Source organism: Panthera leo, chromosome B1, assembly GCF_018350215.1.
Source record: "Panthera leo isolate Ple1 chromosome B1, P.leo_Ple1_pat1.1, whole genome shotgun sequence".
Taxonomy (NCBI): domain Eukaryota; kingdom Metazoa; phylum Chordata; class Mammalia; order Carnivora; family Felidae; genus Panthera; species Panthera leo.
The window spans coordinates 170182754-170195371 of record NC_056682.1 but is presented as its reverse complement, the minus strand read 5'-3'; the positions used below and the strand labels follow the sequence as shown (position 1 = coordinate 170195371).

At 38.7% G+C, this 12618-nt stretch overlaps 1 protein-coding gene across 15 annotated transcripts in view; it reads left to right on the top strand.

The window, feature by feature from the left end:
* LIMCH1 (LIM and calponin homology domains 1) overlaps positions 1-12618 on the top strand; it is a 326428-nt gene that overhangs the window by 119699 nt on the left and 194111 nt on the right. For all 15 annotated transcript variants that reach the window (XM_042936513.1, XM_042936500.1, XM_042936499.1 and 12 more), the window contains exon 2: positions 6954-7024. In XM_042936513.1, the coding sequence (XP_042792447.1) occupies positions 6954-7024 (71 nt within the window). The remainder of the gene's footprint in view (positions 1-6953; positions 7025-12618) is intronic.

The following is a 12618-nucleotide window of genomic DNA, read 5'->3' as shown; positions in this document are numbered from 1 at the left end:
TAATTAGCAAAGTGTAGCATTTTGATATATAACGTGTTACATTATAAACACATCATAAAAATATCACCATAAAGTTCTGTGGATTTTTATTAGACTTTTTTTTAAATCCTCCATATTTCAGTTATTTGAATGGTTTAGAGTAGTGCCATTGACATGAACAGACTCAGAAACATAATTACCTTTCAGATCAATGAGAGGGAAATCAAATACAGATGAGCTTACTTAATAATTACGTGCATATAGCGAAGGAAACAATCAGCAAAACTAAAAGGCAACCGACAGAATGGGAGAAGATATTTGCAAATGACATATCAGATAAAGGGTTAGAATCCAAAAATCTATAAATAACTTCTCAAACTCAACACCCAAAAAACAAATAATCCAGTGAAGAAATGGGCAAAAGACATGAGTAGACACTTCTCCAAAAAACACATCCAGATGGCCAACTGACACATGAAAAAATGCTCAGCATCACTCATCATCAGGGAAATAGAAATCAAAACCACAATGAGATACCACCTTACACCTGTCAGAATTGCTAACATTAACAACTCAGGCAACAACAGATGTTGGCGAGGATGTGGAGAAAGAGGATCTCTTTTGCACTGTTGGTGGCAATGCAAGGTGGTGCGGCCACTCTGGAAAACAGTATGGAGGTTCCTCAAAAAACTAAAAATGTAACTACCCTATAACCCAGCAATTGCACTACTATGCATTTATCCATGACATACAGGTGTGCTGTTTTGAAGGGACACATGCACCCCCATGTTTATAGCACCACTATAAACAATAGCCAAAGTATGGAAAGAGCCCAAATGTCCATCGATGGATGAGTGGATAAAGAAGATGTGGTATATATATATACAATGGAGTATTACTCGGCAATCAAAAAGAATGAAATCTTGCCATTTGCAACTACGTGGGTGGAACTGGAGAGTATGATGCTAAGTGAAATTAGTCAGAGAAAGACAAAAATCATGTGACTTCACTCAGATGAGGACCTTAAGAGACAAAACAGATGAACATAAGGGAAGGGAAATAAAAATAATATAAAAACAGGAAGGGGGACAAAACAGAAGAGACTCATAAATATGGAGAACAAACAGAGGGTACTGGAGGGGTTGTGGGAGGGGGGATGGGCTAAGTGGGTAAGGGGCACTAAGGAATCTACTCCTGAAATCATTGTTGCACTATATGCTAACTACTTTGGATGTAAATTTTAAAAAATAAAAAATAAAATTCAAAAAAGAACTAAATATAATTGGAAAAAAATTAAATTAAATTAAAAACATAATTACGTGCATAAAATAGTATGATGACACATTGTGATGTCCTCTTGCTTCTGCTTTTGGTTAATTGCTAAGATACATGGAAGTGCTCCTTTTCCTTTAAAACAATCAATGTTCCGGTAAGTTATCCATTCATTGAGTATTTTAATCTGACACTTACAGCATGTCCCTCCATTGCTGTAAATAGCAAATCTTTTGCTTAGTAATGAAAGTGAATTAACCCTGAACCATAAAGCAGGAAAGAAATCTGTTATTGGGCTTTCCTGAAACGCACAGGGGACGTAGATGCGGATATAACTGCCACCATAAGTGTTTCTGAGGATCTCTTTGAATGGGGAGATGTTCATTATGGCCAGCCTTGACGTCATGGTGGTGTCTAGGGTTTGGTCCATGTGCTCCTGTCAGTTTTTTTTTTGTTGTTGCTTGTTTGCTTGTTTTTCTGGTGAATACCTTCAGGGAACTGAAGGAACTTTGGCTTTTACTATGAGTGAGATGAGGAGGTATTGAGGGGTTTTAAGTGGAGTAGTGACATGATCCAACTTTATGGGATTCCTCTGGCTGCCCTATTGAGAATAGATGGAAGGGAGGCAAGGTAGAAGCACTGAAGCCAGGTAAGGGACTTATCCAGGTATAAGATGGCGGTGGCTTGGAGTAGGTGGTAGCATGGAAGCAGTGAGAAGTGGTTGGATTCGCGATAAGTTTTGAAGGGAAAATCAACAGAATTTGTTGGTGGGTGTGATTGGTATGAAAGGTAAGGGTCAAGCATTGCTAAGCTGAACAACTGCAAGGATGAAGCTGCAAGGATTAATTGATCAGATGGGTGAGGATCAGCAGCGCGGGGAGAGCAGGATTTAGGGGAAATGATAAAGTGCTCTTGACATTTCAAGTTGCTCTTCCACTGCTAGTCCTGGGATGCTCCTGAACCTGGATTCTCTCACCACCCACTCCATGTCCCAGGTCTCCCTTTCAGGTTCTCTTTAAGAACTTTACTAGATCTTTCCATCCTGCTCTGTGTCCTTGGAAAATCATAAGGAGCTCATGGCTTGGCCAGCGCCTTGTCTGAGAGGTTATTGAGAGTCCTTAGTCAGTTGAAATCCAGGTGGGAAGGTTAGTGAAGAGTGTGGGTGGTTATTGTTCCCTTACCTTGCTCACAGATTGTTGGTAATGGTGGTTGAATCTTGGCAGCCATATTGTTTTTTTATAGCAATGGCTTATGCTGTCATTAAGGGAATAGTAATTAGTCTTTAGAGTTAAAATAAATGTGTGGCATTGTAAACACATGATAAAGATGTTGCTGAGAGGCATTGTTGAGACAGTTCATTCAAAATCCTGATTCCAGTTAAAGGTCCTCCTTTTCTGATTCTGAACTGTTGGCTTACTTTTGTATACTAGTTCAGGGCTTTGTAAATTTTACTTTGCATGTGAATCATGGGGATCTTTTTTGGATGCGGTTCTGATTAAGTAGGTCTTATAGGAATGGGAGGACTGATCGTCTGTATTTCTAATGTTAATTCCAGGTAAAGATGCTGCTGCTACTAGTCTAAGAACCTAACTCTTCAGTGGCATGGTCCTTGTTGAATTTCTGGGGTCTATTCCACTGATGACCCTCCCAACAAAGATCTAGACACCTCTATACTAAATAACGTGGCCCTGGAAGAAAGGGAGACATTAAAGTCAGTGGAGAGCAGTGAGAAGGTTATGCTGGGACCTGTAGACGCAGGAGCAAGGACAGAAGCAAAAGAATAGAGGCAGAAATGATCACCTTCCTCCAAATGCATGGCGTTTGTTCCCATCTCCAGAATTGGCAGTCTAGGAAATTGAATTTAATCAGACTACATCTTGGAGGATGTGGATTAGCAGGCTGACTTGGGACTGTTAAACATATCTACTTGCAATATTTCACTGGCTACATGTCATATACAATATAGTTTTAAATAGTACATGGGCACTTTAGGTGGTCCATGGACCACCAATATTTTCTTACAATCTTAATGGTCCTGTTACTGTCTGTTTATGGTATGAATTTAGATATCTGCTCTCCTCTGCAGTCTGTGAGCCTTCTGCATGCAGTGACCATGTCTCATTTGTATTTCTATCTCTAGGCCCTGCCCGTCATTATGGCTCAATAAATGGAAAGGGGCCTGGGTTATCTTGGCCAGAGATTCTGTAATAGATGTAGGTAAATTCTCTTGGGTTTCATTGTTAGTTAGCACCATTTGTGCTAGAACATAATAATTTTAACAAAAATGTAAAGACCTGGGGGAAAATGTTTTCAAAATTTTCTAATGACTTCTTGGTGAATAGGGGTCAGTTTTATAAATATTAGTGGTGTTTTGAGAATATAAATTAGGATTTAGGAAGAAAATGCTAAAATGTTTAAAGTCTGTGTTTAAAATCTTAGCTTTGTAAAGGACATCTTTCCTATTTATTTCTTTACAAACTGTAAATACAAAATACTTTTTATACATTTTCTCACCATCCCTTAAATAAGAATGAGAAGATATTAACAAAGGACTTCCTTCTTCCTTCTTTCCTTCCTTCCTTTCTCCCTTCCTTCCTTCCTTCCTTCCTTCCTTCCTTCCTTCCTTCCTCTTTCCTTCAGGCATACATTTTATTGACTTGTGATTTGCCTTTCTAGTGGGATTGGCAATGAGGATGTTTTATAATACAATTTGAACTATGGTTTACAAGAGTTGGGATCACTTAGTTTCCTTAGACTGCTCTTTAAAAAACAAACAATGGGGGCACCTGGGTGGCTCAGTGGGTTAAGTATCTGACTTCAGCTCAGGTCATGATCTGTAGTTTGTGGGTTCAAGCCCCGCCCTGGACTCTGTGCTGACAGCTCGGAGCCTGGAGCCTGCTTCGAATTCTGTGTCTCCCTGTCTCTTTGCCCCTCCCCTGCTTGACTCTCTCTGTTTCTCTCTCAAAAATAAGTAAACATTAAAAAAATAAAAAACAGACATCAAACAAACAATATTGTTTGGATTTTCTGATGATTAGTAGTGTGTATTAATTGTACAACGTTTTAGGAAAATAGGGAAAATTTAAAGAAGAAAATAAAAATCACACCTGCTTTCCACCATGAAGAGGTAACATGTTGGCATATTGTGTGTGTGTGTGTATCTATTTTGTAATAATATTCTTGTCTGGTTTTGGAATCAGGTAATGCTGGTCTCATAGAATGAATTGAGAAGTATGCTTTCCTCTTCAGTTGCTTGGAAAAGCTTGTGTAGAATTGCATTATTTTTTTCTTATATAGTTGTTGTAATTTTCCAGGTAAACCTTCTGAGCCTGACGTTTTCTTTTGGGGAAGTTACCTATTTCTTTGTTGAATGAACTTGGTTGATTGTGTCAAGAAATTTCTCTAGTTCATCTAAGTTGGTGAATGTATTAGTATAAATTTATTCGTAATGTTCCCTCTTAATTTTTTTAATTAAAAAATTGTTTTTACATTTATTTATTTTTGAGAGACAGAGAGAGACAGAGGTCAAGTGGGGGAGGGGAAGAGAGAGAAGGAGACACAGAATTCGAAACGGTCTCCAGGCTCCAAGCTGTCAGCACAGAGCCCAGTGCAGGGCTCAAACCCACAAACTGAGATTATGACCTGAGCCGAAGTTGGACGCCCAACCAACTAAGCCACCCAGGCACCCCCATTATTCTTTTAATGTCTATAAAATATGTAATGATATCATCTGTGTCATTCCTGTTGTTGGTAAGTTGTGTCTTTCTTTTTTGGCTAAAAACCAAAGGTTGTCGATTTTATTAGCCAAAGATGTATCAATCTGGCTAAAGTTTTCTCAATTTTACTGGTCTCAAGTAAGTAACTTTTCATTTCATTGATTTTTTTCTGTATTGCTTTTTGGTTTTCTGTTTGATTGATTTCAACTGATATAGTTTTTTTCCTTTTTTTTCCTACCTAATTTGGGCTTAATTTGCTTAAGGTAGAAGCAGAATTTATTGATTTGAGATTTTTTTTTTCTGATATAGGTGTTTTGTGCTATACATTTCCCCAAAATACTGCTTTAGTGCCTTTGTCACATTCTGCCATTATAAAATATATTCTAATTTCTTTTTATTTCTTCTTTGATCAATAGGTTTAACATTGTGTCACTTAGTTTAAAATTATTTGGGGATTTTTTTCCTAAGATATTTCTGTTACTAATTTCAAATTTAATTCCACTGTGGCCAGATGACATGCTTTTTTATGAATTGAACTCTTTTAAGTTTGTGGAGACTTGTTTACAGACCCAGAAATTGGTCTATCTCAATACATGTTCACTGTGAACTTAGGAAAAAAAATATGTATTCTGCTACTGTAGGGTGAAGTATTGTTGAAATGTTAATTAAGTCAATTTGGTTGACAGTGTTGTTCAAGTCTTCTATATCCTTATTGATTTTTTGTCTACTGTTCTATCAGTTATGAAAGAGAGAACATTCTTCTGGCTCTAGTTGTGAATTTGTCTATTTCTCTTCACAGACTTTTTTTGGTTTATGTATTTTGAAGTTTTTATTAAATGTAAAAATGTTTAGGATTTTTATGTCTTCCTGATGAGCTAAACCTTGTGTCATTATGAAATGACTTTCTCTGTCCTTGGTATTATTATTTTTTCTAAAATTTTCTTTGATATTAATATCCAGCTTTTTAAAATTAACATTAGCATGTTATTATCTTTTTCTATTCTTCTATCTTTAATCTACTTCTCTCTTTATCTTTAAAGTGCATTTCTCCTAGGCACCACATAGTTCGGTTTTATTTTTTATTTCCAATATGACAATGTCTGTCTTTTAATCGGGGATATTTAGTCCATTTATATTTAATGTACTTATTGATATGGTTAGGTTTAAGTTTATTGTGTTGTTATTTACTTTTTATTCCATATGTTCTGTATTCTCTTTTCCTCTTTTTCTGTCTTTTTTCATTGTTAAGAGTATTTTTTATGATTCCGTTTTATTTCCTTTTTAAGCTTATTAACTGTAACTTTTTATTTTGCTGTTTTAAAGGTTGCTTTAGGGTTTTTAGTATACATATTTACCTGGCATATTCTAGATAGTCAATATATACTTATTGAATGAACAAATGATTGCCCTAGGTGCCTAGGGCAAAGGGCTGCTGAGAGCCAGAGGTATCAAGAATGGTCATCAGTCCTGTGTTGTTAGTCATTCCTTTCCAGCTTTTATTTTCCTCTTTCACACCAAGTTAGTATGGATATTGGCTTTAATATTCCTGTCTTGATGTTTGTCTCTTGAGGATAGGTGTCTGTATCTTCCCCACTACTCCCCCCACCCCCAATAATATTTTAACAAACAGATGTTTTATCCTTAGGTGGTGCTTTCTGCAGGCTTTTTTGAAAGTGTGTGGATTGAGGCTGTGGCCTTGACTTATCATGGCCAAACCCTAAAAGTAACACCCTTATCAGGAAGAACAGACAATTTAAGGAATTGGGTAGGAAAAAGCTTCAAAATAATGGTCTACATTTAGGATTAGCTGATCTCAGCAAACTACACATGGAAAGGAAATTCAGACCTAACAGATTTTCTCCATTCTTGGAATGCCACCAGTTATTTCAAGCCTCTTAAATATTAAAAAAAAAAAAAAATCATTGAAATTCTTGATTAAAAAAGAAAAATTTATGCTCTCTCTCTCCCTCTCTCTTTTTTTTCCAGCAAGTAACCGGCAGAAGTTTTGGTGATAAAGATTTTCGGACAGGGTTAGAAAATGGAATCCTTCTCTGCGAGTAAGTATAGCCTATTGTTCAACTGGTTTTGCTCAAGAAGAATCATCAATACTATTCAGTTCATCTGTAAAGCTTCGTATTTTGTTTTGCATTTTATTCATAGTTTGATTCTGAGATTTTAAAAAATCACTGGGCTAGGCAGTAAACCTAAGTAGGTGAGGAAGCTTTAGTGTATGGTAGGTGGGAAGTGATGGGGACTGTGGCATTTCTAATCAGGTAAAGAAGATGTACCTGGTAGCTGCTACTCAGCTCCAACCAATATTTATAATGTAGGAATCTGAGCCCAGGTAATTGGAAGGATGTGGACCCATTTGTAGTGAAAGTAGCAGCTTTTCTCCCCTGTATCCCCCAAGCAAAAGCAATTTGTACCATGTGAAGCAATGCATCTAATTACTTACAACTTCTTAAAACATGGCAGTTAATGTTCCTCACTGGGCTTGCTCCCCTGACGCATTTTGAATATATTATGCTACTGGCAAATTTCAAATGTGAACAATAACTGCCATGTTTAACTTTTATGGTTTGAACCTGGGTTTTGTCATAAAGCGCGGCTGTGGGGATGGTTTCAAGAACTTGCTGTGAAGTGGTTCTAGACACAAAATAAACTAGAGACTTAACACTTAGAGATGGATGAACATACACTTTAAGGTCTCAAAACTTGAACTTAATAGGCTCTATAATTCAGATACTGATTTTTGTTCCACTGAGGTGAAATGTACACACAGGAAAAACACAGCTCCAGATATACAACCTGATGGATTTTGAGAACTGTGTACATGCATGTAGCCTAAACCCTGATGAAGATATAGGACAGCAAATGCCCTCTTGTCCCCTCCCAATCCATCTCAACCACCTCTAGAAAAACACTGTTCTAATTTCTATCACCATAGCATTTATTTGCCTTATATCTTGAACTTTGTGGATGTGAAATTACATAGAATGCACCTTTATTTTGGCGACTTCCAGAATATTGTTTGGGACCTACCAATGTCGTTGAAAGACTTCCGGTTTTGGAGCCTGAGAACTAGAAATGCAAGTCTTACTGTACCCCTTAGATCATTTAACCTTCTTGAGTCTCAATCTTTTCTTTCTAAAATGGTAATGAAAAGTTACAACTCTTGCTTACTTCATAAACTTTTTATGAATTTCAATGAGATAATGTGGGTGAGGTGCTTTGAAAAATTACATTTGCTATACAAATGTTGATTATTAGGCAGCACTTTTTAACACAGTTCATGCCAGCATTTTTTTCCTGCTCCCTACTGTCCTTTTTTCCTCAAAGAGAAATTAACATGCCCTGATTGCTGTTTCCATTCCTTCCTTCCTGTGGAGCCTCTTCTCTCTTCTCATACTTTACTTCCCTCATTGCCTCTTTTCCCTTTATTAAATCTAAATCTGAGCTCATCTCTTACATAAACCATACTTAGTTTAGCATCTCCCCAGAGATAAACCCAGGCAGACTCCAAACACTTCCCTTGTGTTCTAACACCTGCTTCTCCAATGATTCTGGGCTTAGCCTTCTCCTGATGTTACAGACTAGCCACAATCTGATCTAATTTATGTGCATCATTCTGTCTTAATTCTGTTGAAGTGGGTCTTTGGTACCAATTTTTGTTTAGCTCACATTTGCTTCAAAAACTCTTGTAGGCGTCCATCTCTCCACTATATTCCTGTGAATAAATCTGTGAAGGAGTAGCATTGCTTGCCAGACTTTAGACTGAGAAGGCTCATCTGAAGCTGAAGCTCTGGGTCTGGAGACATTTGCACGCATAGAACTTGCTTCTTACCAGATAAAGATGTTGAGTCAGAGGATGGATTCTGTCATGTGAGCAGTGGCACTATCCATTGGCCTTTCACAAACACATTACTGAATGTTAGAGTTGTTTAGGGGTGGAGGGATGGGGCTTGGGCCTAGGAAATATTATGGTTAGCCAAGATAGAGGCACAGATTATAGCCAGGGGCCTCTTTAAGTTATAAAGGGTTTGGACTGCTGACAGCCAAGAATGACGCTGAGTGAACTGGCCAACACAGAGGCTTGGACAAGTGTTACTGAACGGCCAAAATAAGTGAGTTATTGTCTAGGTCTTCTACACATGGAAGATTAGACCCACTGGCGTATTTGAAGGAGTCTGAGGACCAGGGTCAAGTCTTGGCTTCCTTGTGGGACTCCAGCTGGCAGCTCCAGCAGAGGTTGCTAAGGTGAAATGAACTGCATCAAAAGAGCCAGTAGCATGAGTCTCAGTCAGAGGCTTTGAGGGAAAGCTGGGTCAGCAGCTGGAGAAACCAGATACAAACAGATTTCTAAGTCCAGGACCCACAGAGCAATGAGAAACAAAAGCATGGCCCAAAAGCTGAATGCACTGAAGGTTGGGAGCAATGGAGGAAGATTTTCCCCTCGTCTTTGGTCGGGGCGGGGGCATGGCTAAGTTTTATCCAAGCTGGAGCATACTGGGCTGCTGTAGACTGAGATCAGCAGGTTTGTTTTCTGGGACTTGTATCCAGAGACCCATCTGGCAAGAAGAGGGACTTGCCCTGTTCCAGGGGTGGGGCTGGTTGATGGCAAGGACCAAAAGGCAGGAAACTCCGTTTGGAGGGTCTCAGGAAAGTGTGGGTTCCCAGACAGTGGATCCATACAGGTTTTAAGCACCTGTGTTTGGAGAGTAGAGAAGAATGTGTAAGGCTGTGCCACTCTGTAGAAGCAGAGGGAGTTTCGTGGATGCTGGTGATTCAGGAGTTCTAACTCCAAACCTCCACTCATGTAGCAACGTTTAACAACGTAAGAAGAAATCCCTATAATTTCAGATTTAGAAAACTAGCAATTCAGCTCTTCTGAGACAGGCTTTCATAACATACAGCCCTCTTTTTAAAAATTGTTGGGTTTTTCAACTTTATATTTTTCAAAACAGAAGCGCAGTTGGTGTCTTGTAATAGTGTAATGACCCCAGTTGAAAAATACATGAACGGCATCAGTGAATGATTCCTTTTGTTCAGCAAACTCTCGTCTTTTTGTCTGAGTTAGATCAGCTCTAAATGGTGGTTGCAACTGGAGAGACATGCTCTTTGTTCACTAAACATTTCCTGAGTTGTTTATGAGACTGAAAAAAAATTCATAGTTCTCATCAAACAGAGGTCACCCTTCTGTGCCTGGGGCCTGATTTCCCTTCTTACCAAACTTTCATGTGGCCTGTAAGAACTATTATCATACCCATTTTACAGAGGAACGAAGAGCAGCACAGAGGATTCAATAACTTGGCTGAGGTTATACAGATAAGAAAGTTTTACATTCAGAAGTCTGATTCCTTAGCTTTTGCTCTAAACGACTGTCCTGTGCCTACAGTTGGGATTTCAGTGGGAGAGAAAAGCAAGAGGTTTGGTTGGAGGTTAGTGATGGTGGCATGGAATTGGTGCCAGAAAACACTGAGCAAGCAGAGGAGGGCAGTGCAGAGGATAACCGCTGGGTCTCAGCATGACGGAGTGTGAAGGAGGACTGCATGGGGTTGGTGGTCTTGGGATGTAAGTATCAAGGGCCTGGTGGTCCTTCTTAAGAAGGCAAGTCCCATGAGAGTGAAAGCATGAGAGAGCGAAGAGGCTAAGGAGGCTCTAGTCTGCAGAAGATGTAGGGATTTCAGCTTTCTTACGTACAGCCGTCAAACCAGATGGAGACAAAGGCAAGGGTGCTGATGTTTACTAAGGACTACAGAGACAAGAGAGAAGAGACTGGCTCCAGGCAGCATATAAGGTGGAAATGGAGTAGTGTCAGAGTCACCCTGGGAGCTTTTTTTGACTTTGCCTGTCAAGTGCAGTACCCATGGCTTTGCATAGGCTGCCCCCATATTCAGTAATACTTCGGCATAAATGTATAACTCACGGTAATAGCAAGTACAAACCAGACTCTGTGTGTGCCAAGTAGAATTCTAGTAGATGTGTTTTTGCTATAATCATTTCTCTCTTTCTCTGTTGATTTTGCCAACTGTGTGTACTTGAAGTTTGGAGGTTAAACGATCAAATGATGTGAGTCCTCTGCGGAGCAGTAAATAAAATGGGGTCAAAATGTGGCAAATATATGACTTCAGGGTTTAAAAGGAAGGCTGCAAATAACTATTCCCTAAGGAAGTCCCTCCCAGTACAGTGTTGCTGATGACTGCCATCTACTTCCCTGTCCCTGGATCAGACTGTTTTGAAATAATTCCAGAAAGGAAAGTTTCTGACTTGGTTTCCTGGCTATGACTTTATTATTTAGATAGAACTCTATGGAATTCTATCTATATCAGGGGTTGGCAAATTATGGCCTTTGGCCTGTTTTTGTACTGGTTTTCTCACTAAGAATGGTTTTTATATTTTAAGAGGGTTGTAAGTAAAATAAGACAAGAGTTGGTATATGGCTCACAGAGCCTAGAGTGTTTACTATCTGATCCTTTACAGAAAGTTTGCCAGCCCATAAGGACTATGGGATAAATTTTGGATGTAATTGTTTACCCACATAAAGTTAAGTGAGTTTGGGCAGTGCAAAAATGCTGTTCAGGTAAATGAAATAACTTTTTAGAAAAGATTTTCTCAGGACTTTTTTTTTTTTAAGCTTATTTTGAGAGAGACAGAGACAGCACAAGTAGGGGAGGGGAAGAGAGAGGCGGGGAGATAGAGAATCCCAAGTGCACTCTGCACTGATAAGATGTGGGGCTCAAACCTATGAAACTGAGATCTTGACCTGAGCCTAAACCAAGAACCAGATGCTTTACAGACTGAGCCACCCAGGCGCGCCCCGTTCAGGACCTTTTAGAAGTCCGTCTTCCACCCAACTTTTTATTTTGAAAAATTTCAAACTCCTAGAAAAGTTATAAGAATAATATAAGGATTATGCATATAGCCTGCAACTGGATGCAAATGTTCAGGAAAAAAGAGGCATATGCAGAAAGAGATCAAGTAAGTATGGCAAGATGATAATACAGTTAGCCCTTGAACAACATAGTTTGAATTGTGTGGGTCCACTTACATGAGGATTTTTTTGATAAATACAGTGCAGAACTATAAATGTATTTTCTTTTCCTTATGCTTTTCTTAATAACATTTTCTTTTCCCTAGCTTATTTATTTATTGTAAGAATGCAGTATATAATACATATAACATACAAAATATATGTTAATTGATTGTTTATATTATCAGTAAGGCTTCTGGGCAACATTAGGCTAATAGTAGTTAAGTTTTGGGCAAGCCAAAAGTTATACATCAATTTTCAACTGTGTAGGGGGTAGGTGCCCCTAACCCCCATGTTGTTCAGGGGAACTGAGGTAGCATCTAGTTACGGGGTGTATGCTCTCCTACCTTCTCTGTTTGATTTCTCATCCTCCCTCACCCCTTTTACTTTCTTTTTTGTTACCATCCAAAGATACACAAAGCCAATTCCTGTGCTTTTATGAGATGGTATAGTGGAAAGTGAATGGATCGGGGAACACTTAGGTTGAATCCTGTGCAACTATACTAATAGACCAAAAACAGTCAGAAAATGTGGTTTCATATGGTTCAACCTAGTTAACAGCTCACATCCTCGGTTTGTCTCCTATGTGTCCTCAAGCAAGTTACCTAACCTCTTAGAACC